This window comes from Neopelma chrysocephalum, unplaced genomic scaffold, assembly GCF_003984885.1.
Source record: "Neopelma chrysocephalum unplaced genomic scaffold, ASM398488v2 Primary Assembly neopelma1_65b, whole genome shotgun sequence".
Classification (NCBI taxonomy): Eukaryota; Metazoa; Chordata; class Aves; order Passeriformes; family Pipridae; genus Neopelma; species Neopelma chrysocephalum.
Genome location: NW_020897723.1, coordinates 3968068 through 3995051, shown reverse-complemented (window position 1 = coordinate 3995051; position 26984 = coordinate 3968068). Strand labels below are relative to the sequence as shown.

Sequence of the window (26984 nt, the reverse complement as noted above, 5' to 3'; positions counted from 1 at the left end):
GTGCTGCAGGGAGGTGTCATCTGCAGCCTGCTCCCCACATCTCCACCAGGGCAAGGTCAGCCCTGGGGCTCCATCAGGGTCCCCCCGTCCTGCAGGAGATACATCCGAGCCCGAATCCATCTCTGTTTCTCTGCCCTCTTTTCCTCACCCATGGAGGTTCCAGGGCCCAGCTGCAGTGTTGGGGACAGGGAATGTCCTGTAGCCCTGATGCACCTTCACGTCTCCTTACCACTGGCCCCCACCTTGTGATTCCCTGCACACTGGTGGGCAGTCGATGGTGGGCAGCTGAGCTGACACTGTCCTCAGTGAGGAGCCTCATGACCTGCTCTAGATATGGGCAGCACCGCAGCTCAGGGAGCAGCTCTTCACTGGACTTTGCAATCAGTCTTGGGCTACTTCCTTACTGCCAGACCTGGTGTAAAGTAAAGGATATCTGGCATCTGAAATCCTGACAAGCCCTTTGAGGCTCCTGCCTGTGGGGAAAATGGGGTGGGAAGCAGTTTGCAGGAGCCTTTAGCTGAGGGTCATATGACAGAGGACTCTGACCTCAGTTGGGTCACTGGGTCCATCCAGGACCTTAAAAAACTCTGTCTTGCTTTAGGTAAAATAGCAGTGCAATGACCCAAGTCAAATGAACTATGAGGAGGCATCTGAGCCCAAGTTAAATCCTTGCAGAAACTGCTAAATCAATTGTAATTGGTGTCTGGTCTCTCCTGGAAAACCTCCAAAGCAGGAGGTATGGGGAAAGCCGTGCTCTTCTCTGGAGGATGGGGTGTCAGTTCCATACAGGATGAGCTGGGCTGGCTGTGAGAGAAGCTGGCATTTCCCTCCCTACATCTGCTGGGGCAGACAGCAAAGGTGGGGAGGGCTCATGCTGAAGCCACTTCCCTTCTGCGTCTCCTTTCTGACTCACAGCAACGTGTCCTGCACATGGTTCCCTTGGCTGTGTAAAAACTCCTGGAAAAGGATTGTGGCTTGTGACAGGGCACAGAAGCTTTGCACCATCCTGGGGCTCCCAGGGACTCCTGGTGGTCCTGTGGGACTAAGCCCTCACTGCCCTGATTCTGGGGACTCTGGTCTTCCACAGCCTCCTGGCTCCCCTCGCCAGTGGCTGCCTTTGCTGATGGACAACTGCAGTTGGATTTCCAAATTACACCAGCTCGGATTAGATTCAATATCCCTTTTCTCAGGCCAGACAACCCTTTAATTCCTTTTCTTTCGATTGCATGGGGACCCTCCGTGGAGCTCAGACCCTTTGGCAGAAAATCTTTGATGTGCCGAGGCTGTTGTGTGCTGCTGCTGCAATAAACCAAGACACAGAGCTCCAGCACAAACAGCGGGAGAGCAGCGAGTTTTCCCTTCCAGCACTGAGATTTCGGGAGGCTCCTTCTTGTCTGGCTGAGCTTATCCCCCTTCCAGGAGCAGCTCTGCTGGCATACTAATTTATAGTGTGCTTGAGCAGTCCCCCTGCATCCTGAGCGAGGATGGTTTGGGAAATTAAAGTTTGTAGGAAATGCATCAAAAATCTGATGTCCTTAAGCAAGACATCTGTTTTTCCAGCCATGAAAGGGGAGGCTGTGCCTGACTGCAGTGCTGGGGGTCAGTGGAGAGAGAGGAGGGACGGGTGCTGCTGTGGCAGGGGACATGGAACTGATGTCCTGGCGAGGGGAAGGCTGGGGGGGTCTGTGGGCTCTGGGAGCTGGTGCTGCCCCAGCAGCCACATTTCACCTGGACTGCGCTGGCCTGGGCACGTTCCTGGTGCTGGCAAATAATAAATAACAATAATGATTATGGAAGCGCTGTGCATGTGCCCCATGGGCTCTGCAAAAAACTTCTACATCAAAATCCAACTGCAATGTTTTCCCCCTTGTCTAATTCACAAAATATGCCCATAAAACCAATAATTTATCTGTACGAGGGCAATTCCTGAGGTATTTAGTGAAGATTGGTAGCTGTTGACTGTATCCCATCCTAGCAGAGTGAGACCCAGTGGATTCCCTGGGACTTTGTGCAAGTGCAGAAGAGTTTTGGGGATGTATATTAAAAAAATCATTAAATGACATGGTATTTGCTACTTGGGATTAAGCTCTGGGATAGGTCTGGTCCCACCCCAGCCATGTCTCCTAACTTGCTCTCAATGTCCCTGGGCTCTGGGCCTGATTCAGCTCCTGATGTTCAGGACAGAAGCCAAGAGCAAGTGCTGCTCCCCGTCTCCAGGTTTGACTTTCATATCATGGTTCTTCAGTGCACTGAAATCTGTGTGGTGCTTAAAATTCAGCTATGTTTGTCGGAATTCAATTACCCCTGAAGATTACACAAAGATTATCAAAGTTGTAAACAGCAGAATATGCTCAGAGATCAATGAAGCGCAGCAAAGACCATATTTAACAGGAGAAATAAAAGTGGGAGCATGCTGGCAAACCCTGACAGTGGAGCATAATGTCGCATCATCGCGCTGAAGGTTGGGAAGTAATTGAAATCTATGTTAAAGCACAGTACATCCCTGTGCAGATTTGCAGGCACAGAACCCAATTCCAGCTCTAATGTCTGAGCAATTCATTTGCTTTAAGCAGACCCAGGCTTGGGGGGTTCTCATTAGGTGCCAGTGGGGAGCACTGGTCTGTGCTGCTGCCCACAGTGCCCCTGCTGCCCCCACACTGTGCCCTCTCTCCTGCCAGCCTGCAGGGAGCAAAAGCCCTTCACCAAGGGAGCGGGGGGGGGGGTTAGGGGACAGGATGATTGCCCTCAATACAAATTAACCATCCTGGCATTTCTGTCTGGGTGGCTCTGGTAGGAAGATGTTTCAGCTCTGCAGCTGTGCCCATGGACAGCACTGGGGCAGGTGCTGGGGTCAGTGGTGCTGCTGATCCCATTGCCAGTGGAGTGCCTTGCTCTGGGAAGTGCCCTATCCTGGGGGTCATGCCCTGCCCTGGGATGGTGTCCTGCCCTGGCAGAGGATCTGCTGCCTGAAGAGGTTGAGGTGGCTGAGGAGCAGCAGGAGGGACTGAGGGTGCTGGGTCCCTGCCGGCCCTGTCTTGGAGTGTGGCTGTCCCTGCTGCACTGGAGCTGTCCCCTTGTCCCATGCCATGCTGTGCCCTGTGGGACGCTGTGCACGTGGGACTCCTTCACCCTGAGCACCCTTCCTGGTGCCCCAGCTGCCTGCAGAGCCCTGGCAGGTCCCCTCCAGGCAGCTGCAGCTCCACCGTGTTTGCGGTTTCCATTGTCATTCTGGAGGCAGCAGCCAGCTGATTTTTCTTCTCTGTAATATATTGCCACTATAATACCAAGTCTAGCAGAACAATGAACTCTAGAGGATGGAGATACCTTCCTCCTGTTTTGCAAACTAAACATAATTTTTATTTGTGCTCAGGTTTCTGGCTGGTGCAAGGGGAGAGAGGAGGGGGACAATGCTGGGTAGGGGGAACTCTGTCCCTGGTCCTGCCTTGGGACTCAGTGCTCCTGCTGTCCCTGCAGCCCCTGCAGCATTGGGATGCAAGGAAGGAAACCTCCTTTTGTCAAGTATCGTGGGGTTTCAGAAAAAACTCTTCAACCCAGATTAATTACTGCTATCTGGCCTCACCGGGGCTGGTCCACCTGCTGCAGCCAGAATGGGCTGAAATTCTCATTCCCTTTCTGCCTTCCTCTTTCTCTCTCCTCTCTCTCTCTCTTTTTTTTTCCTATTTACTTCTGCTTTAATCTGCATATTATCATCAGTGCAAAGACCTCTGAAATAACATCTGACAAATGATGCCTATTAAAAAAAACTCTGCACTGTCCTCTTTCACCGCCTTCCAATTTGGACTAGCACTATAACTATGCATCAATAGACAAGCAATATTATGTTAAGAACATGATAAAATACCAGCAGCTTCATAATGGCAGCAGCCAAATGGTAATTTCTGCTTCAGAAATTGGTCATTTATTTTGCTGGTCTGTTCTTACGTTCAAATTAGATGAAGTTTAATATACTGTAAAATTGAATGTATTCTATCCTTTTCAACAAATATGGCATGTATGAGATGATTTATGGGTCTTACAAACCTTAAAATGTTAAATAATCTCCTTTTTCCTGTGCCTTAAGTCAGTGATGCCAAATAGTTTAAATACAGAGAAGCAAAACTTTATTAGCTCCTATCCTGGTCATCACTTTATTTTGCTGCATTTACCGAGATAGGAACAGTATTTAACATATTAGACTGAGTTTAAAAGCAGCCATATTAATTGGTACATTAATTTTACCCTATTAACTGTAATTGGTAGGAAAGTGATTCTTCCCCAGTAAATGTTGTAATTTGTGTTTTAAATTTTTAATAAGTCATCACTGCAGATGCCTAAATGAGGGAGCTCCTCTCGTCTCAAACCTCCGGCCCTGCTGTGCTTCCCTGTCCAGTGGGTCGTGGGGCTCCCCCGCAGCATCCAGGAACACCAGCCCATGGCTTCGCCTCTGCCAGCTCCCTCCCTGCCTCTGGCTCTGCCCATGGTGCCCCTGGCACACCCCTCATATCAGGATCAGCATTTGGGGTGCTTAAGATTACTGAAAATGTGCAAACTCCACCCTGATTTGAAAATAGGTATTTTAACGTGGTCAAACTTTCCGAGTGTCTGGCAGCTGTAGCTCGGGGTATATTCAGCTCCCCACAAGGCTGGTGAGAGCAGCTCCTCTGAGCAGGGGAGGGAAGTTTGATGGGGCCTGCCCTGCCCCCCAGGATGTCCCCCTTCCCCAGCCCCATTGCACATTAAACCCTCTCCAAAGGTCTGGCCCCAGATCCAGGGAAATCCCTGGGGTGACTGCCCTGGCTGTGGGGTGGGGTGATGGGTGACACAGAGGCAGCCAAGGAACGGAATGGGGGTGACTCCCTCCTGGCTTGCAGTTATTTAAAAACAAATTGTCTCCTTGCCCTTCGCCTTTCCTGTGTCTCCTGATCAGCAGCTCGTCCCTGAGGATAAGCCTCAGAGCAGCACAATCTCCTGCATCCCCTGGAGCCACAGCCCTCTGCGCCAGGAGGAGTGAGAAGCCTTTTATTCTGTTTATTTGCTCTATATAATTTTTCCTGCTCTTGCTGACCCTTCTGGGAAGTGTTCCACCCTTCAGGCTCTCTGCTGGGTGCCAGAATTACTGAGCTTAGGCTATATTTGCATTTCATATCCTAGTTAAACCAACATCATCAAGGTCAGGACACACTGTTGAGTTGGAGTAGGCTACAAGACAGCAGCCCCTGCTCAGCAGAGGGGCCAGCACAGAACCAGCCCCCCACTCTGTGCCCGTGCTCATCCCAGCCCTCTCCCAGCCAACAGAAGGGGCTTCTGCTCCGGGCTCTGCCCTCCAGCCCCCCACAGGAGAGGCAGAGCAGGGGCTGCTTCCCTGGGGAGATTATTCTGTCTGAGTGCTCTCATTGTGAAAAATTTTCCTCTTGTGTCCAAATGGACCCACCCTGGGAGGAACTGGTACCCATTTCCCCTTGGCTTTTCCATGTGAGTTCTTGTACAAGGGGATTCTTATAGTTCTGCCCCTCTGGAGGGGCACAACCTCCCTACCCGCAGTGCAGGGGTGCTGATGTGTATCTGTGTGTGTGTGTCCTACAAACAGGCTGGAACAAGCAGCAGCTGCAGAGAACACAGAGATGTGCTGTAATGATTTTTACATCCATGAACACTGTCTGGTTTTCCTTTCATTAAGGAACATTTCTTATGGGAAAGTAGCTGGATTTCTGATGTGAAAAAATAGTTCTGTTCAAGACTGAGAGCTGTTTAGAATAAACGCCAGACACTGTGTGATGGAGACATTGCATGGAGACTTAATGCTGGTCACATCCCTTCTCTGCCAGTAAGTCAAGGATGTGTCTTTGCTATTGTATTTGGTGACTCATCTTTCAAATAATCATCTCTGGAAGAATTCTGTGCCAAGATGAAAAAATGCCTGGATCCCAGAAGCGTGTGTGTGTCTTTCTGTGAGTACAGCCCAGGAGGGAGCTGCAGAACAGCTGTGCTTGTCCTTGCCAGGGGGGTCTGGGGCTGTGGGGCACGGGCTGGCACGGTTCCCTTGCCCAGGCAGCACCTGCCCTGGGCACAGGTCAGGGAAGGGGTGAATGCCAGTTCTGGCAGGAGGTAGCACTGTCTTGTGCAGGTCCCCCTGTGGTTTGGCTGGAGAACAGGGTCAGGTCCGTGGTATGGGGCAGACACAGAACTCTGCCCCACACCTGTCTGTGCCCACCTGCCTCGGGGCTGCAGCCACGGCTACCTGAGCTTTCGAGCACCTGAAGGCTCCCTTCGTCCTCAGAGCAAAATATGCAGATGAGGTGAGTAAGTGAAGTGCTGTATGCTAATGCATTCAACAGAGCCACTGTTCCATAACATCCAACCTACATACGGAGGATGTGCTGGAATTGGCTTCCCTGGAAAACATTTACTCACTGCTTAACAAAAAGTTACATGAACTCATTAAGCACGTAACAAGATGGTGAACAGCAGAGAAGCTGTAGGTGCCGTGTGGGCTGAGTCCCAGCAGCTGTGCCCACGGGGAGAGCTGGATTCCTTGGTGGCACTGAGAAGGCTCTGGCAGCAGATGTGTGCCTGGTGATGGTGAAATGTGGCAACAGCATTTTATTTGCAGCCCATGGTGTCAATGGCCCCTAGCCAGGCTGCCAGGCTGTGAGCACCATCTCTGACCAGGCTGCCCCACACTGGGCTGGCAGCCATGTGGCCAGTGCCATCAGCAATCCGTGTCTCTAGGTGCAACCTCCCCCATGAAGGAGCAGGTCAGCTCCATGCATGTGCTCCAGGTGCAGGAGGAAGAGTCTCCTGTGTTGCAGAATTTGGGGCCCCACGGTTCCCTCTCCGCTGTGGAGCGTTGCTGTGTGCCCAGCACCTGAGAGTGCCCAGCACCTGAGAGTGCCCAGCAAGGTGTGCACGGCCAGGGCTCCAGCTCACATTGCTGTGAGCTCTTGCTTTCTGTGTTTAAAATAATATAGTGAATGCTGCAGTTTTGACAGGACCAAGGGCTGACTGGCTGCTCTGAGCTCTGCTGCTGCGAACAGAGCAAGACAGATGGACGTGCTGGTAGCATATGCCATTCCCTTTGAGTTACATGGAAAGACGTTTTCCCCAACAGAATGGGGTTGAAACTCATAGTTCTCAGGACATTAGAGGATTTCTAGCATATGTCTCTGGGAGCACTGGCTTGGGTTTGTTTGGTTTTTCACTTTCTGAGAGTAATTCTCATACTGTAAATCTTACAAATCAACTTTGCCATACAAGTAGTCATATCTGGAAGGAAAACATCAGGCTTACAATTTTATTATTAACTCCTGCTAAAAGAAAATGTTAGTTAAACCATTTTTCTGTCTTACAGAGAGACAGAGATGGCCCCAGACCACAGGGATAAGCCTGAGTTCTTGCTGCTGTGCCTGCTCTCCGGCTTGGGAGCTGCAGCTCTCCAGAACCTGTGAAGCCCCTCTCAGCAGGACCCTCCTCTGTTGTGAACTCTGGCAGATTGTGAGAACTGGAAAGTGGTCAAATCACAGCCTCTCAGCACAGTCACTAATGAAGTGTCTGTGCAGCCTGGTCTCATGCCAGGCAGGGCCGTGCTGCTGCCAGTGCTTGGGACTAAGAAGTGGCACAGTTGCCTGAAGGGTTGCAGTGGGCTTTTAAAAATAAAAAAAAATTCTGAGCAGTAAACCTTGCTAGGCAGTAAATGTCTGCTGGACAAACAGGTCAGCCCACAGGGCAGCCAAAACTATCAGTGCTTGGGCAAAGCAGGTAAATCATTGGCCCTGCTTCAAGGAGATCACCTGCTGTGAGCAGCTCCTGTCACTGGCCAGCTCTGGAGTCTTGTTGCTCCAGTCACTGCAGCCTCTGAAACCATGGGACAGGGAGGAGCAGACAGTCACAGTGTTGAGAAATTAGATTAATAATAATAATATAATAATAATGGCCAGTCTTCGTGAACGAAGATTTGGGGAAAGGTCTTTTTACCTTTCCAGCCTGCGCAATGGATTTTTTAGGTGAGACACAGCCTGCGCTGAACTGAGCCCACCCTTTAATCCTAAGGTTCATCTGCCGGGGCCAAGCAAGCTTGGACAATGGCAGTGAGGTCCTCAGGACGTAGGTTTGTTTAGAGTGACCTTCTCATAGATGGATGGCCTTACAGGGCTAACGGGCTCCATCTGCCCGGGGGACTGGCTGGGATTCGAACCTGGGTCGCAGAGGTGAGAGTCCTGCATGCTAACCACTAGGCCACCAGGGGTCCCCTGAGAAATTAGATTAAATTAGCAGGAATTACCTGTGATGAGACACTTCTCCCAGGTAAATTGGGAACACTGAGGGAATGCATCACTTGTCCATCCTCTACCACAGCACTGGACAGGGAGAGGTTTCCGATGCAGGCACAGCATCCAGTCCTCTGGTTTCACATGTCATGTGAATGTTATGATTGCCTGGAAAAAGCTGAATTTGTCAGAGGACTTACTCTCAGCTTATTCTTCTCAGACAAAATCCTTCAAGAGGTGAGGCCACCCCCATGACTTGCTTATTCTTCACTCCTTTCATTAACTGCAACTTCTCCTGCAGTAGCTTTCTTAGATCCAGATAAAACCCAGCCATTTTCTTCCCCTCATTGAACTAGGGCTGAATCCCAGCTGAGAACAGCTGGGTGCTGCCCAGGGTCCCTGGGGAGGGGGACAGATGTCAGTCCCTGGGGTGGGAGCACTGGAGCCCCTGCCAGGCCCACGCTGGCACTGTGGCTGGGGGAGTGTGGCTGGGCCAGCACCTGACAGGGTGATGCTGCTGCCCTGGCAGTGCTGCCAGCTGCACTTACAGCTTCCCAAACCCTTCTCCCTTCCTGGGAAGTGTCTCCCTCTGCCACTGCCACATTTGATTTTGCTAGCAATGGCCTGCAGGCCTGGTGGCTCTGCCGTACCTGGTGGCTCTGCTGGACCTGCCGCTCGGGTGCCTGGCTGCAGCACCAGCCCTTGCTGCACACCGGCCCCGCAGCCTCTCCAAACAAGCTTTGAAGGATGCTTACACTATTAACAGGGTATATTTATAACTGTTCATCTCTGTCAGTTGGGTGGAAAATTGCCAGATGTGCCGTTTGCCTTCATTACACAGACATCTCCTGCATCATCTGGATCAGTTCACTCAGCAGCATCACTGCCAGGGAAACCTCACTGCTCGTGCACGGTGTGGATGTTTGTGGGATCTGCCTTGGTGAGTACAGGCAGCAACACCCTGGAGGCAAGTTTCCCCACTGTACAGCTCTCTGGATTTAGCCTCGTGGGAGGTAAAGGGTGCAGCAGAGCCGGGAGCTCCTCACTGGGGTCAGAGCAGCCAGGGCTGCCAGGGTGGGGCAGTGCAGTCACGGAGACCAGTGCCCTGCCCCTGGGCTGGCTCACACTGCTGGAGCTCATACACCCCCCTTTGGAGGCAGTAGGAAACCCTCTGGAGAGGGCTGTTCCCTGCTCTGAGGGGTGCTCAGGAGCTGCCAGAGGGTCCCTGCTGGGCAGGGGGTCCTGGGCAGCACAGATGCCCCACAAGCAGGAGAGGTGACCCAGAGACAGCAAATATCCCTTCTTCTGACAGAGAAGGAGGCAAGAAGATAAGAATGGCTTAAACAGAAAGAAATTGCCTCCAAATAAAATGTTTTTCCTCGTTTCCCATGATATAGTGAAATTTCTTCATGGGCAGATAGTCAGAGTAGAGTCCATTACACTCCATGCTTTTTGCCTTGAAATATAAATAGCTGCATCTCATATAAGTGTTTGTTATGAGGAAATGCGTGTGCCAGGAAAAGTTAGACATTAAACCATTATTTCATGCAGAAAGATATTGCTAAAGGGAGAGGATTACTTACTATATTAATTCTGTCCTTCAGCTACCAGTATGTCTCTCTGTACATAATGACTTTAGTCACAAATGTGGTGGTGTAATAATCCCAGTTACCTCAATTCCAACTTTCTTGGAGACTGTGCATACAGTGACCCTCCCTCTGGGCCCTGTGGGGACAATGGGGCAGCAGGAGTGAGAGCAGAACTTCCTGTTAACATGTAGGTAAATCTGGCAGCCCCTCTCCTTCCACAGGGTGCATATGGGCAAGTGCTGATATTTGGTATCAGACCTTGCGTTACAACTAAAAATTTCAAAACATCCTTGTTGGTGGTATAAAGTAATAGTGATGTGACCCTCAAACTATTTCTTCTGATTTCCAGTCTTGTACCTGGAGTCAGAAGAGCATCTTAAAAGGCATCAAGAATTTTCTAATCAGATTTATTTCCCAGCAAATGACTTGTAGAGGGAAAATTTCTGAGGTCAGCAAAACCAAAAAACCCCAGCACAGTGTCCCAGGAAAGCTGGGAGGTGACAGCATCAGTTTGTTAATTTATCTGTGCCTGGACCGAGCAGGATGTCAGAGGCTGTTGGCACAGGGCACCAAAGCCAGGGTGCTGCAGGGCCCGAGGTCACAGGCACCAGGGCAATGAAGGGAGGCAGCGGCCCAGGGCAGGGTTATTCCTGCTGACAAAGCTGGAACGGGTCACTGTGGTGTTGCAACCTGCCCAGCTGACTAATCCCCACACTGCCACTCTCCTGGCCCCAGGGTATGAGAGCTGATGGCAGAGCTCTTGGCTGGCACTGGTCCTGTGTTTGCTGAGGCAGGTGCAGAATGCACAGAGCTGCTGCACAGAGGAATGGGAACAGCAGTGAGCAGCAGGGGCTGACACTGCCGTGTGATCAGAGCCCATCTGGGGCACAGCAAACCCGAAATGATACCATCTGGGTTCTGGGAGGAGTAGGAGTGGTCAGTAGAACTGCCTCCTTGGACAACCAGAGGGCAGACTGACCTGCTGAGGAGCCTGGTTGACAGAGTTCCCTGGGAGCAGTCCTGAAGGGCACAGGATGCCTCCAGGGATCCACAGGTCTGTCAGTCCGACCTTGGTGTCAGGGAAGCTCATGGAGCAGATCGTCTTGAGTGTCAACACACAGCACGTACAAGACAACCAGGGGATCAGGCCCAGTTCAGACTGGAAATAATTTCTCCATGGAAAGGGTTGTCCAGCCTGGCACAGGCTGCTCAGTGCAGTGATGAAGTCACCATCCCTGGAGGGACTTAGAAGCCGTGTAGATGTGGCAGCTGGGGACATGTGGCAGCCTTGGCAGCGCTTGGGGAGTAGTTGGACTCAATGGTCTTAGAGGACTATTCCAACCTAAACAATTCAAAGATTCTATGATGCCATGTAGTAAGTCATCCTTATTCAAAGGGCTCTGTTTGAAACCTGGCATTGGCATATACAGAACATGTTGCATCTTTGCTGGTACCTCTTCAATCTGGCTTGCAAGACATCCTGGAGGACGTGACCTTGGAGGCAGGCAGAATATCGAACCTGCATAATCTGAGCATCTCCACATTGGTGGCAGCCTGTTGGGTACAGGGCAGTTAATAAATAATGAGGATGTCAAAGATGACAGCAGGAAAAGCGGGAGCAGGTAGCAGCTTTGCAGCCAGCTCTCTGACAGCCGCTTGGCAACCTCCAATTAGGAGGGGTGTGCTGGTGTTCATCGCAGTGCAGAGCGCCCGGCGCCTGCTCCCGGGAGCCAGGATGCAGCACTGGGGCAGCCTGTGGCACTGCACTGGCTGGACACGCTCCCGAGGGCACGGGGAACTGGGGGACACTTCGAAGAGCAAATCCCAGGAGGCAGCAGGAGGCTCCCAGCTACAGCACTGCAGGGATACAGGGCAGCAGCTGCCACGAGAGCTGCGCTCGCTGCCCTCTGACAGGGTGGGCCAAGGGGGGTAGAATCCTGCTCGGAGCAGAGACTGAGGCATTGCAAGAGACAGCTGGATCAGCTGAATATGGGGCTTGTTTCTCGGGGCTTGGGGGAGAGGAGTACACTGGCCTCAGTGCCATGTTGAGGCACCTCCTCAGGACACTCGTCCCTGCCCACAGGTGTATCCTTCAGGGGTCGAATTATACCACGCCACAACTCAAAGATTAGGACCCTGAGGTGTAATTGATCTTCTGATGGCTTTTTAAACATCTGGTGAGAAGGGGCTGCTTTCCAAACAGCAAAGTCTACACCAAAATGATCTTGATTTGAATAAGTATTCCATCCCTGTTTGGTAAATATACCCAGTGTTAATGGTGCTTAATGGTGCCTGTAATTGGTGTCTAAAGTTATTTAAAAGTAAATTTACCAGAAAATAATTAGCAATTTTATAGTTCACTACTTCCTAATCTTGTTGATAAAAGTTTTTCCGTGGTTTTTATCAGATGACACAATAGGGCTCTGCTGTGAAATAACCTTTTTCAAATGAGCAGGAAATTGTGCACACAAAATAAGATTAAAAAAATTTCCTCCTAATTTCTTCGCCTGGCAGCCAGCCCTCTCTCTCCTTTTATTATCCACTGACTTATCCTTAATCAGCAACTGAAACTTCCCAGGCATTGCTTGGGGATTTGTTCTCTGTGACCTTGGGAGCTGTCCCCCACTGCAGGGACAAACCTCACTGCAGGACACACGGGCTGGCCAAGGTGGTCCTGGTCCTGCTCCTGGTCCTGGCTGCAGTGTGGCCCTTTTGGCAGTGCTGGGGCTGTGGCCCATGGGGCAGGAAGGGGCAGCCAGCCGGGCTGGCAGGTGGCAGATCATGGCCAGCGCTGTCCCGTCCTGGCTCCCACTCGTGGGGTGTTGGTGCTGCTGGGGGGGTCCAAGAGAAATGGAATCGAGAAATGCAGCTGCTACAACCATTTATTGTTTAGTGCTGTGGGTTCCAGGGTTCAGTTCCAGACGGTCGTGTCGTTCAGGTACAGAGACACCGACCGACAGAGACGCATTTGGGAGGAGGCGACAGCACAGCAGGTTGGGTTCAGAACAGACCAACTCTCCATTTTCAGTCTCTGAACCAGAAAGTACCAGCTTTTCCAGAACAATGAATCACCCAGTCTGTATATAAAATTAAATATAATTTATGCTTTGCTAATTGAAACCAAATACAAAATTCAATTTCCTGTGTATTCTAATGCTGATATTTGAATAGTTTAAAAAAAAGGTGTTACTAACCTGACTCTCGTTTGGCACACCACTCTCCAGCCATATAGAAAATAATTCTCCCTCCAGCCCTGGTGACAAGCGCAGCAGTCATGGGGTGCATTTCAGAAGAACAAAACAGAATAACCTCCCCCAGTCCCTGTGCCCCCAGCCCACCCCAGAGTGCCTGGTGTGTTCCTCGGGAAAGGGCTGGGGTCAGGGGGTCCTATCCCACCACGCTGAAGTGGTTGGTGTCCATGGGGCAGCTGCTCAGGGCAGGAGAGCGGGGTCTCCTCTCCCACTGGGCACACATCAGCTCCTGCCAAGCTGGAGATGGCATCTGGTATAAAAAATAAACCTCTGAATATATGGCAGAAATAATGGGAGTGGATGTGGGGTGGCAGGCGGGAGTGGGCACAGCGTCTCCCCGGCCCACCCAGGAACCATCGTCCCCCGGAGCTGAGCCCCTCTGATGGGCAGCCAGGGCCACAGTCCACCACCTCCAGTCCAGGACTGCAGCATGCTGGACACAGGCAGAGATTCCTGGATATCCCTCTGGTGACGGGAACGTTGGGCCTGGAGCCCCTCATCTTCCAATAACTATCTTGCACCAAATCCAAATTATGCAACAACAGGTTTAGTTCAGGACCTGTTCTGACATTTTAATAATATGTGAAGCACTGTAAAATTATTCCTATTACATACTTCCAATTTTCCTGTAATAATTTGGAAGTTTGTGGGTTTCTGAAAACTGTGCTATGTCAGGAGCTGATTTTAAATCTGACCAGGCTGATGGGAACTGACGTGACGTCAGCAGGGACCTTGCAGTGCCCCTCCAGCATGGCCCATGCAGTAAATTGTTCAAATGGCTTCAGCTTTTATCATCCAATACAAGGCACCAGCACCACTTCACGGTGTAATGAACCACACGACAGGCCCTGGAACCCCAAGTAGGTTCAGCTTGTCACCCAGTGCAAGGCTGATTTCATCAGGTTAGCTGGAGCCATAGGGAGTTCTACATTAATCAGAGCTGAGTCCTGGTCCTCCCGCAGCAATCCCGCTCTCCACGTCTGCCAGGGACCTGCTGTCCAACAGCACGGGGCTTGCATGTCATTACATCCCACCCTGGAGGCACCTGCAGCCCTCATCAGAGCAAAGAGCCGGCAGTATCCGAGTATGCTCAGAAATCACCGTGCGAGGGACGTTTCAGCAGCTCTGTGTTTTTTCCCCATTGTTCTCTCTCTGCCTGTTCTCTCTCGTTTTCCTCAGCGATGGAGGTGGAACTGTGCAGCTGTGTTGAAGCACTGCTCCTGCTCTCTGCTGGGCCCAGCAAGCAGCTCCCATGGCGATGGAGGATCCAGCTGGGATATAGGTTTAGTCTACAATTTCTACCAGGATTTGCAAATTTAGTTGACTTGGCCGTTTCCACTAGAAAGCACAGGTTTTGTGTGCTGAGCAGTGCTTGCCCTGGGAATTAATTGCTGTTTTGTAATTCTGAAGTATGATGAAGGCTGCTTCCCTGTTCTGCAGCCCCAGCTGTCCACAGCAAGCAGCAGGGGTTGCATTTTCAAGGTGCAAATGACCGGCAGTGCCAGGGGTCCCAATGGTCAGACCCTGTGCTGGGGCCCTGCAGCCACCCCTCAGTCCCCACCGGGATCGCTCCGAACCGCGAGCAGGAGCTGCTGCACAGACATGCTGTGGCTTCACTCTGTGCCTTGGCCGGGCAGTGGGAGCCTGGCTTGCTCCTGGAAAACCGAGGAATGTTCTTTCAGCTTCTGGGAGGATGAGAGTCTGGGGGATCCCAGTTCTGACCTCACTGAGCATCCCAGCAAAGCAGGAACAACTCTCTTCCAACACAGGAGATGTATCAGTCGGAAGAGAATTGGGCCCAGGTGTTTGTGGCACTTGGTAAATTCTAGTTTTAGTGCAACAAGTAATTGAAACATCCGGTGCAAATGAAGTTCCTGTACATAGTTTCACTGCAGCATAACTGGCTTTATTCCTTCCACACACTAGGAGCAGTGTGCATATGAGTGCACACGGCCTGAATTTACCAGACCTGATGCCGCTGTTTGGGAAAAACTAAAATCCAGGGCAGGAGAAATCAATTCTATGGGTTTGTCCCAGTGCTGGGTTTTGGGAGCTGCCCTCCCGCCCAGCTCGCTGTGGCAGGAAGCTGGTCCTGCCTGCCTGGCTGCAAGGGGGACACCAGCAGTGAAATGTCAACACAAAGCACTCCATCACCCCAAGGAGCCCTGCTCCCTCTGCCTCCTCCTCCTCCCACCCACCCTTGACCCCCACTGTCATGGTGGGGAGAGCCCGAGAGCAGCCCGAGGTGACAAACCACTGCAGTTTCAGGAGTGGACACACGGAGCAACTTCGGCTGCAGCCTGGACAGCGCCAGAGCCTGGTACACACAGGCCTGAGCCTCTGGCCCCGAGTGAGTTTTGAGTCTCAAATGATGACTCCCATCTCAAAAAAAAAAAAAAAGGTTTTTTCCTGAACTTGTGTTCCTACTTATCACTTTCTTCCTGCTCCCACTGGAAATCTTGGCCCGTCATTTGGTAAAACATGACATTGAAGGGTTTGTAAAATTTCCTCAGTCTATGGATGACGTCTGGGTCTATTTTGGGGTGAGTTCGACCCTTGGACTTGCCCAAGCAGCGGGGAGCACTGCTGTCCTCTGGCTTCTTTAGACAGGGAAACCCCTTGGTTTTATTAAAATAAAAATGCTTCTCTGTCACAATCCTTTTGAGGCCTAGGAAGTCCTGGACCTTGGCCATTTCCCCTGCTGGGTCAGTGATGAGCCTCTCACCACTGACAAACAGGATCTGGGAGAGGGGGAAGTACTGGAGCCAGTTCTCCAAGTGCAGGGCATAAATCCCGATGCGGATTGCACTCCAAGAGGCGTCGATCAGCCCCAGAGTCCGGTTCTTGAAGGCCAGCACCTCAAAGGTGGGGATCTCCGGCTTCTTGGAGAGGGTCTGTGTGTAGTCCGAGATGGCCCTGGTGACCGGGTTCCGCACCACCACGATCAGCTTCGTGTCCTTGGCCATGGAGTGAATGCGCCGAGGGGCCTCATTGGTCACGAAGTAGCTGGGGGTCTTCTCCATGGTGATCTGCCCCTCCAGCGTCTTGGGCATCACATTCCTGTGCAGAGGCAGAGGAGGGGGTTAGTGAGGGGCCAGGCAGGGGTGGGCATCCAGCGTCCCTCCTGCCCCGTGCAAGTGTTGGCAGGATGTTCAGGAGGAGGGACACTGTCACTCCCACAGGTCCCACAGACCCAAACACTTCTGGTTTTGTTTCTTCTCAGCCCCTGGCCATGGTGGGCACCTGAAATGTTAAGTCAGCCTTGGTGACACATTATACAGGCAATTTGCCATAGGCATATGTAGACCAAAGCTAATTGACACTAAACCTGCACAATACCTGCCTGTTCAGAAGCCATCTGCTCCCATTTGCTCAATTAAGCCCATTCATTCCAGAGCTGCTGTACAGAGCAGCGCAGTTCGGATTACACAGGACCTTTTTGTTGTGATGACATGCTTTTAAATGTCTCAGCTAATAAAACTTAATACAGAATAAGATCCCTTGCTTCTAGTACAATAATTAAATTTATTTACTATCTTGTGTGTGAGAAAGAATGACTTTTCTTTTATCTCTAATTCACATGCTCTGTCAATAATTAATTGCTGCTGGGTTTTGAGCTTCCCATGCAAGCACTTTTATTAGCCAAAAGGAATTTGCCTACTGGATAAATTAGCATGTAGCAAGATTTTCCTGGATAGCATATTACCATATCGTGAAATGAAACTGCAGTGAAATAGCAGTTATGGCTAAGAAAATGAAGAGGTAAATGCTTGTCCCAGTGCCCCCAGTTAGGGATTATCACAGTGAGCCAGAGGGTCCTTAGTGATGTCCCTTGCAAGAGCAGCACTGCCCTGTTCACACCTCCTGTGCTGCCCAGGGTGGAGGGGCTGGGGGCTGTGTCACAGCTGGGCCCCTGCTCGCTGCCCGTGCCCACCCGTGCCATGGCCTCACCCGTGGGCAGCCCCAGCCCTGCCACGGTGCCGAGGAGTCACTGCTCCCGGGAAGTCACTGCTCCCGGGAAGCGCTCGCGGCACCAGGCAGGTCTCCTGTGGCACATCCAGGCTGGCCATGCCCAGGATCTTGCAGGATTATCCCTTCATATTGCAACTATTTTTTAGTACAGACATATGGTGAGGAAACAATGCGAACAGGCTGGAAATGGCTCTGTGAGAGCACCTGGGGCAGCAGCAACCACAGCGATGCTGACGTCAAAGTGCCGGGCGTCAGGAAGACCCATTTCAGGAATCACACAGCTGAAGCCTGGAGCAGGAGCAGCTGACAGGCACAGCCCAGCGAGATGTGCCTGTCAGTGTAACCTCATATTTGTGGCTGCTAAAGGCATCAGATGGCTTTAACCTCCCCCATCATTTGTGTATTCACTGCTGGTCGTGCCAGGCTTGTTCTGCTGAGGTGCTGCTGGGGGAGGCGAAGGGCTGCCACAGGGCTTCCAGTGCCCTCAGCATTTTGGGTGAAGAGGCCAGTAGTTCCTGGGGCTGCCCCTCTCCTGCTGCAGAACCTTCCCAACTGAACAGTCTCTATCTGAGTCCCAGCAACGGGGCCTGCAGGGCTCCAGCTCCCTGTCTCAGAGCCAGCATGCTGGTGGCCAGGCTCTCCAGGAAGCCCATCCCTCTGGCATCAGGCCCCACTGGAGCTGCCTTCCTGATGGCAAGGTGCCTGCAGTCCTCTCCTCTGCCCAGAGCACTCTTGTGCTTCATCCCTGCCTCGCATCAGCCACTTGAGTAGCAGTGGCACGCAGGGAACAAGGATTAGTCAGAACGATACATCTTGAGGTATTTTTTCCTTTAAGAAAAGCCTGAACAAATTAAGAGGGATGTGAGCATTTGCAGAATTACACACCAGCTTCTGTGGGGGGATCCAGCACCTGGATTTAACAGCCCTGTGGGAAGGAAGCAGCTTTTGTGGCTATGCACATCACAGCGAGCCCCACGGTACAATCAGAGATGAGCCCTCGGGTGCCCACAGGGTGCCCTTGGCCGAGCACGAGGTGGTGTGAGGGACTGGTGTGAGGAAAGTGAGCAGAAAATGAGGCCAGGAGGCTGAGCACGTGGGCAGCAGCGCTTGCCCAGAGGACAACAGGAGCAGAGGTGCTCCCTGCTGCTCACCACAAGCCTCTGACAGATGGGGTAGAAATTATGTCTCATTCTTGGGACAGAGCAGTGACAGGAGGGAGGAGAGATGGGGGCTGAGCAGGAGGAGGGCTGTCGGCTGCCAGGGGCTGCCAGGGGCAGCATCACTCCGTGCCCATTCTCCTAGCCCGGGCTATTGGCTGGCAGTGGAGGATGGGGAGTGACTCACCTCCAGAAAGGACAAGGGCCATGGTCACAGGGTGTCTGTTCATGATCACGGGGTGTCCGTTCCCCACAGCAGCACCAGTCACCCCAGGGTGTTCGGTTTGGTTTGTATAAACAACACACTGGGGGTTTATAAGAGAAGCACGAACGAACTATTAATTACAACGGCCCCTTCAGATGATGTCATCACAATAAACATGAGCCAAGAAATTGCAGAGCTAATAATCTGGAAGTGTTGCCACATTTAAAGACCATGATAACTCTGTGCACAATAAAGACAAATGGATGGATGGGTTGGTGCTGAGGAGAGACAGCGGGGAAGCAGAGATCAAGGAAAAGAGGAGGGGAAGCAGATTCAGCTTTTGCTGTACAGTTTTAAGGATAAGGCTGGGAGCTGCAGTGTGTCCTCGAGACACCTCGGCCCTGCAGAGCCTGGAACAACTCTGGCTCGGGGATGTACACGCAGAAAGGCTTTTCCCCAAACTCTGCCATGTTTCAGAGTCCCTTCCCAGCTGCTGCCCTGTTGGGGCAGGTGCCTGGCTATGCTGTGCTGGTGAGGGGGGCTTGAGCTGCAGCCTCGGAGCCAGGGCCCTGCACACAGCCTGGAGCACTCAAACAGTGCCAAACAGAGAGCGGCTCACGGCACCGCCGGCTCCTGCTGCTGGGAATAACAAGGGTGTTAAAGCTGGAGCAGCCCAGCCGCTGGCACGGCAGGAATGCTCCTCAGAGCAGTTAACCTTCAGAGAGCTGCTGCCATGTGCTCTGCCCTTAATTGCATGTGTGCCGATGGAATGCTGAACAGCTCTGTGTGCTTGGGCAGAGCGAGGCTGCTTCGCTCTCCTGCGGCGGCTGCTGCAGAGGGGTTTGCAGTGTGGGGCTGGGCCTTTGCTCCTGGAGGGGACACGTAGCCTTTGGCACACACTTTGGCTTTCCCTGCAGCGCTTCTGTCCCTTCTGAGGCCAGGCTGGTTGGTGAAGAGGCACGGCCATGCTGTGACCACCCCCGATGTGCCCCCGCAGAGCAGCCCAGGAGGTGAAGCGCTAGAATGGGACACGTCCACTCATGGTCCTGTCACTGGTGTCTCCCCACCTGCCGCTCCTCCGTCTCTACTGCTGCCCACCTGAAAAAGGGGAGCAATGACAACGAGCCCCTGGCAGGAGCTCCACTGCCACTGGCATGGACAAGCCATGGTTTTTAAGATGAGAATGGATGTGGCACTTAGTGCCCTGGTCTAGTAACCACGGTGGTGGATCAAGGGCTGGACCCGATGATCTCAGAGGTCTTTTCCAACCTGGTTGATTCTATGACTCTATGAAGCCCTCTGCTCCCTCATGGGACATGCAGCATCCCCTTGTGCTTGTTGGTGCAGCACTGCTGAGCTGTGCATTGCCAAAATGAAACTCTCATGTGGGACTTGGACCCAGGAATTACCTGGTCCTCCAAGCAGATGATCCAATATGTATTATTGGGTGCTTGCTTGGGCTTTTGAGGTTTCTCTCCTTTCCTGTTCATTCCCCAGTGCTGTGCCCAGAGGCTGAGGAGGGCCAGGCTGCTCTGTGCACCCCCAGACCCCCGGGCTGCACAGGGACTTGCTGCCAGCACTCCTTCATGTTTCTGCCCTGTGCATGGAAGGGCCACTGTGGGCAGCAGGCAGGACCCCTGGCTCCCACGTGCCTTAGCTTGAGGCAGAGGCCAGCTCTAAGCTCTCATTGGGAAAATGTGCTGTAGTAATTGTTCTTAACTGCTGGCTTCAGACGAGCTCTCTATTTTCAAAGGATACATTTTATAAATTTGTGAATTTGCATGTTGCCAAAATCCCCTTGTGGTTTATTTAAATCCAGATTATCTTGTTTATTCCTTCAGTCACAGCTGTCATTTATCTCTGTGTAGGCAGCTTGTTCACGACGTTGCAGGTTTCCTGCAATCCCACTCAAAAGGAGTCTTTGTTAACTGTATTTTCATGTTTTCAACAAGAGAAAAAAGTTCATAGCTGGGGGGCTTGGGGAACCGCAGAGGAGGACATGGATTTGCACGACTGCCATGGAAAGAGGTGATGGCCAGGTACTGCAAGTGTCACCTGCCCACAGAGCTTCCTCATGGTGGAATAAACATCTGCTTTTGTCTTCTGAAAAGACAAACATGAAGTCCTTTTCCTTTTTATTATTAACACATTCTGGTATAATTGCTTGAGCTGTCAGCTGTGACCTGCCAATAATTCAGCAGGCGTGGGACTTTCAAGGGGAGAGCGGCATTGCAACTGAGCCCGCAGAATGCATTAAGAGCAGAACCCATTTGCTGTAAGCCCCCGAGTCAAATCTCTTGTTGAATTTGTTCAAACATAAATTTACAGCTGAATTTACATAGGTTTAATGTTTTATAATCTTTTCGGTCTGTGAATCTATATTCAAGAGTGAGTGCATTAGCTCAGAAATATTGTGCTTAACGCTGAAAATAATTTTAATCTCTCCAAAGTCCAATCCTTTGCACATCACTAAACCTCAGAAGCCAATCCCTTCTAATAAGAGACACAAAACTTGCATCTGTCGCTGCCTAATAGATTCACACTGCTCTAATTCAAACAGCTCACACATGTCTGTTAAAAACCATTAAACACAAATTGTGAAGCACTTTCAGAAAAGCGGGTGCCAGTTCAGACTGGGGCCAAAGGAACACAAATTGTCCACAGGAGACTCACTGGAAGAGTTTAATGGTTAGGAATCTGGTGGCTGGGAGAAGAAGTGAACCATCCTTCTCTGTGACTTGAGCTCTGCTTTTTCAGGACTTAGAATCCTGAAGCGGTGGCTGCCTATACCTTGGTTTCCCCTTGTCTCCAAGACAAGGAGCTTTCCCCCTTCCCAGAGCTTCCCCAGCCATTTGGTGTCCATGCAGAACACGCTCACGAGGGGCAGTTAGAGATTGCAAGGACACTTCCTTGCTCCATGCCAGCCACATCCCTGCTGAGCTTCTCCCCAGTGTTTCCCAGGCCGTGCAGGATGTGGGAACCCAGGACGCTACAGCCAGAGTGGGGGCAGCCACAGATCCCACTGCAGCCAGGCAGTAAGAAGCAGTCAGGGCTTGGGATTGTCTCAAGTGAGTCCTGGTGAGTCCCCTGTCTCAAGTGAGCCCTGCTGAGTGCCCCTCAGCAGGAGCAGTGATGCCCCATTGCTGCCGGGGCCGCCTGGAGCCATCCATCCATCCGCAGCATCGGCGGGATGGAGCACGGTCCTGGGTTGCCATACCAACGCAGGTGCTAACGGGTGTTGACTAACTGTGAGCTGATCCGATCAGAGAATGGCAGCGCTGAGTTGCCATGGCAACCGAGATGCCAAATTGGAAATGGTGTCGATAGCAAAGGTATTCAAGAGGTGGCAAGTGTGCGCAGGGGGCAGTGCCCGGCCGGAGGCTGCAAGCACCCAGTGGGCACCTACCTGCCCAGGCCACCCAGAGCTCCTCCTCCTGGGGTTCAGGGCACTGCAGCAGCTCGGCTGTGTCCCACGTGCCAGCCCCAGGTCCCCCATTTCATGGGGCACAGCTCCCCTGCTTCCTTCTTCCCTCTCCTCCTCCTGCTCCTCCTCCTCCTCTGCTGTCCTGGCAGACACTGCCAGGAGTCAGTGCTGCTCACTGTGGCAATCCCCAAAGGATTCGGTTCCCCAGCCCAGGGGTGTGGGGCACACGCCTGGAGGGATGATGCCACCCACGAGCATCATTCAAGCCACTCTCCCAGACACCGAGGAAAATGCCTCTGGAGCACAGCCTATTTCTAATGTGATTTTTCATCATCTCACCTAGTCTACAGTCCAAAAATCACAATGAAAGGGCTTCTGTGTCTCCACAAAATGCAAAATCTTTAACGGCTCATTGGCATGTGCTTAAGTTGGCCTGGATAAGAAGTTACTCCTGAGAACCTGCTATTGATTCTGTCAAGGATTCAAAGGTTTTATAGGCATCGCTCAGGATCTCTTTAGTACTTGTACCTTCTTAATGGCTCTCATCACCGACAGAACTGGAAACATCCCCCAGTGCCCTGGGAAGCAGCTGACTCCATGCCAGGAGTGTGTCTGCCCTCCCGGCCAGCTGGGTGAGCCTCCTGGGCACCCTGGGGGCACGGTCCTTCCATGGCTCCTCCAGGGTCTTTTAGGAGGTGGGGCAGACACTGGGGCTAGGGAAAGGGGTGGGCAAAATGCACCCGGGAAGGCTCCTCTCCTCCTACCACTATGCAACAAAATCAGTGGGCAGGTGGCTGAGTAGCAGACAAAAATATAAACATGCTCTGATTTCACTGGGACCATCTGGCTCAGGCATGATAGGCGGGTAGGGATGCTATAATCATGGAGCAGAGAACTAAGCTGATCCATTAAAGTCTTTTAGCAGAAGCAACTATGGAACCTGTATTAATCCAGCAATGCTTTGTGAACAGACATCACAAGGTTAGATCCATTCAGCTGCAATTAAAACCAACCCTCACTGATCAGGCTGGCTGGGAGAGCTGTTGCAGCATTGTGTTCCCCATGAGTATAGACTGTTGATGCTCACACAATGCAATCTGAAATTATGATCTAAATGCTAAATCTTGCTTTCTTCTGTTCTTTCCCCAAGTGGATCTCCTCTGGGACATGGCTGCTGCCTTGTGCCAAAATCCTTTGCCTATCTGACTGCAAGGCTCTCATACAAATTGGACAGGCTCAGCTTAGTGCTGTGGGGTTCCACTGCCCTCCTCGTCAGCAGCTGTGGGATGCACAGGGTCGTGTTGGCTCCTGCACTTGAGGAGCTCCTGGCATGGCTGGGAGCACTCAGCACATCTGTGCCAGCACACACGGCCCTGGGTGTCACAAACAGCCCTCAGCACCACTCAGCTTTGCTTCTGCAAAGCAACCTTGGCTCTGTGGATGGAGATGCATGTTCAGTGTGACACTGTTTGACCAGGGATAAATTTGGCCCAATCTCTCCAATTTTAGTGCAAGATTTATTGGCGGTCAGTATGCAGCCAGGAAACAGGTTGTGAAAAAGGCAGAAAACGCCTATTTCTAACCCTGTGCTGTCAAAATTGTTTTGACTAAGCCTCACTACCGTTCTCTACAGAAACACTGAAATGCTATTCACAGGGAATCTCTTAGTGTCATCTACCAGATTTAATTACTATATTTGTCACAGTTATAGCAAAGCAGCCCCAGTCTGAGCTTCTTGCACAGTGCTGGAACGAGGACTCACGGGCAGGCAGTGGTGAGCCCTGCCTCCTCTCACTGAGGGGTTCAAGTCAAGGTAGTCTGCTCCCAGTCCAGCTTTCCCTTCAACACAGGGGTTCAAGTCCCTTCAGTGACAGCTCGCTCACTTTCCACTGTTTTTGCCTCCCCTGTGCCAGGCCCCTGCAGCTACAATGGGCCTGGTTACCTGAAATGCCCAGGCTCGTGCCATCTCTGCTCACAGGACAGAAATCCTCTCTGAAACATGCAATCCAGTGCACCTTGTTGGCAGCAGTCATTGCAGACCTTCACCTCCCACTCCCTTGGGATTTCTGATCTGGAAACTCTGCCAGCACACGGCAGGATGAGCCCCTCATGGCCAGCTGTGCCCTCCTGCCCCAAGCACAGCGGCAGGAGCCACATGGACATGGGCAGGAGTGCTCCCATCCAGCTTGGCCCTGCCAGTTGCTAAGTGATGCCCCTGGAAGTTTCAAACACTGTCAACAATAGATGCTGTTGGTATTGCAGGCTGTGCTTCCTGGAACAGTCAGCTGGACTTGGGAAAGCTACAGGTGAGCAGGAGAGCTGTGTGCACACCGTGCAGCTGATGTTAAACACGGACCAGGCTCATCTGGGCATTTCAAACCTACTCCAGTTTCTCAAAGATGCACCCTTCCTGAGAGGGAAGGCCATGAAAATAGAATATTAAAATGTAGTGGTTCGGAGCTGCACCTCATGAGGAGTCCTTTTTCATCTTTTGGAAAATTTACTTATACCAGGAAAAACACTCTCACAATAACGGCTGCCTAAGTGAAAGCACCGTGGCTGTATCATGCTAAAAGCTTTTCAGGGAAAACAGTAAATAAATTCCACTCTTCAGATGTATCTGGATGTTATTCTAACACAGTGCCAGAGTAATAGGTGAGCCATCAACAGCTAAAAGGCTGAGAATTGTTATAGAGGAGTGATACTGCCGAGCAGGCTGAAAACACATCCCGTGCAGAGCTCCAGTGGTTCTGGCAGACGGGGATGGGAGAGGGGCTCCCACCACACTGGCATGGAAAGGCTGGACACAAAACCACCATCAAGGCTGTCACAGGAGCCCCTGGCTGGTCAGAGCTGGTGTCCAGAAGCATGACCCTCTGCACCTTCCCACCTGCACATGGGAACCACCTCAGCTCCAGCATCAGACAAGTTCTGTGGTAACCAAGGCACATCCCACAGCGACCACAAGGACCACGCAGATCCGAGACTCCTCCATTCCCTTCCTGGAGCTGCTCCTCTGCCCCTGGAGGGAGCAATGCCAGCCAGGCAGCTGCTGAGGGCACAGCTATTAATTATTTGCTTCTGTCAATTATTTCGGGGTTTAAGTTCATTTATTATGTATGCAAAAATGGTAATACATTGGCATCTGAATGTCTTTTAGGCATACAATATCCTTATTATTCAAAGTGTTTTTTCCTCCATAATTGAATGGTTTACCTTATTATCACACTATGTTAATGACCCAGCATTTCCATTTTTCTATAGGATGCTTAATTGTAAGCAAAGTGCAATCAGAATCAGAGATGCCATCTGTAATTGATGGCATCATAATAACAGCTAGCATTGCAAGAACAAAGTACCAAATAAATGGCAGCAGGGAGAAAGCTGCTCTGAAAGCCCCAGGAAGCTGCTCTGGGCTGGGACAGAGCCTGTCCACATGGGATCCTCTCCCCAAGTGCTGACAGTTTGGGCATTAACACAGATAGAGTGCTATTGATATCAGTTTGTACATTTAATCAGGTTTTTTGCAGTTTTCAGCGAGATGTGAACTATATCCCCATCCGAGGCATTTGGTTCAAATCAGCTGAGACAGAGAATAATCAAGATTTATGATTCTCATTCTGACTCAGATCACACAGTCAGTGCAAACGGTACAAGAGAGCTTCCTCCCCGAGCCCCAGTGACATCCCTCTGCTCACCCTCCCAGTGATTTAGTGCCCACCCCAGAGCTGTCACAACCCCGCTGCAGCTCCACGTGACGGTGACTCCCAGTTCCCCCAGTACCCCCGGGCACTGTAGGGGCACCGCAACCCAGCTGGGGGTTGGTTGGCAGAAATCAATAAAACAGCACTTTGCAAAATAAAAGGGAATTCATCTTGCTGTGCCTCACAGCTCAGCTTAGAGCAGCCTGAAGCAGGAGCAGCCCGTGGTGTGTCTGACCTCCCTAACCCAGAACATTCTTGCTGGGGAACCACAGCACTGGTTCTCACAGGTGATTCACACCTGTCCCTGCAGGAGCCAGGGGCTCAGGAGCAGAGGGAGCACTGGGATTGCAGAGGGCAGGGCCAGGGATGGCTCAGGAGGCAGCTCCCAGCAGCAGTAAGGGCTGTCTGCACATCCTGGAGGCAGTTCCATTTCCAGGGGCTCATCACCAGTCCAGGGAGCCAGAGCTCTCCAAGACCTCAGCTGGGAAGTGAATGTTTGAATAAAAACTAAATGATCCAAAACCAACTCTCATAAAACCAGCCAGGTGACGGGAGCAGAGCAGTGGCAAGGCTGTTTCCAAGCCATTCTGAAGGCAGCCGTGCCGAGTGTGCTGTCCCTGGCTCCTGGATGCTCCCATGGGCTCCTGCCCAGACATCTGCTCCCACCAGTACGAGACAGATGCGAGCCCAGGCCAGGCAGCCCAGCCACAACTGCGGAGGAGTGTTCTTGCACATCCACACTGCCCAGCAGACCTGGGGGGATCCTTCCCTGGGCAGCACAGCCACAGCATCTCAGCCCATAAACCCCGTCTCACGTGTGTGGTTCACTGCACCTGGCACCAGCAGTGGGTCCGTTCAGGAATGGGGTGATGGGAGCTCCACCTTGATTGTCAAAGGCAGAGGGTTGGGACAGGAGTGTGGGCTCCTCTTTGCTCCTGCACTGCTCGGAATGAGGGTGGAGACGCACGTCAGCCATGGAGGGAAAACAAACTCTGTTATTTATAATGCTGGAGCGACGCTGCCTGTGCAGGGGCCTGGTCACGTTCTGTTTCGTCAGGGTTTGCTGAGCCACCTTTTCCCACACACACCGTGGGGTCAGCCAGGGCTCTCCATTAATTCACACATGCAGTGTAACATCCAAGTGAGCGAAAAAACAGCCCAATGCCACTCCAGTCAATAGAGTAAACAATTCATGGTTTGGATAAACAGAATTGCTAGTGCTGAAGAGCCCTGGGCAGCACTGCACACTCTGATTAGTGTAAATGCTAAACACAAACCAATTAACACCCTCTAAGTCTGCTTATCTCATGTCACTTAGTGCTAAAATAAAGGCTAACACTAAATACACACATTGATTTAGCCATTAAATCTAACATCACTCAAAACAGCTCATTATATCACCAAATAACAAAGTCACC

General features: G+C 51.7%; 1 protein-coding gene and 1 long non-coding RNA gene across 2 annotated transcripts in view; one reads left to right on the top strand and one right to left on the bottom strand.

Moving 5' to 3' along the window:
• The window catches only part of LOC113967979, a 133617-nt gene extending 125806 nt beyond the window's left edge, over window positions 1-7811 (top strand). The window contains exon 4 of the long non-coding RNA XR_003534324.1: window positions 7349-7811. This is a non-coding gene — a long non-coding RNA (uncharacterized LOC113967979). The remainder of the gene's footprint in view (window positions 1-7348) is intronic.
• Window positions 7812-14693: 6882 nt separating this feature from the next.
• Window positions 14694-26984, bottom strand: part of LOC113967999 (heparan sulfate glucosamine 3-O-sulfotransferase 4-like) — a 52820-nt gene continuing 40529 nt past the window's right edge. The window contains exon 2 of the mRNA XM_027684131.1: window positions 14694-16164. Within this exon, the coding sequence (XP_027539932.1) occupies window positions 15528-16164 (637 nt within the window). The 3' untranslated portion in view covers window positions 14694-15527. The remainder of the gene's footprint in view (window positions 16165-26984) is intronic.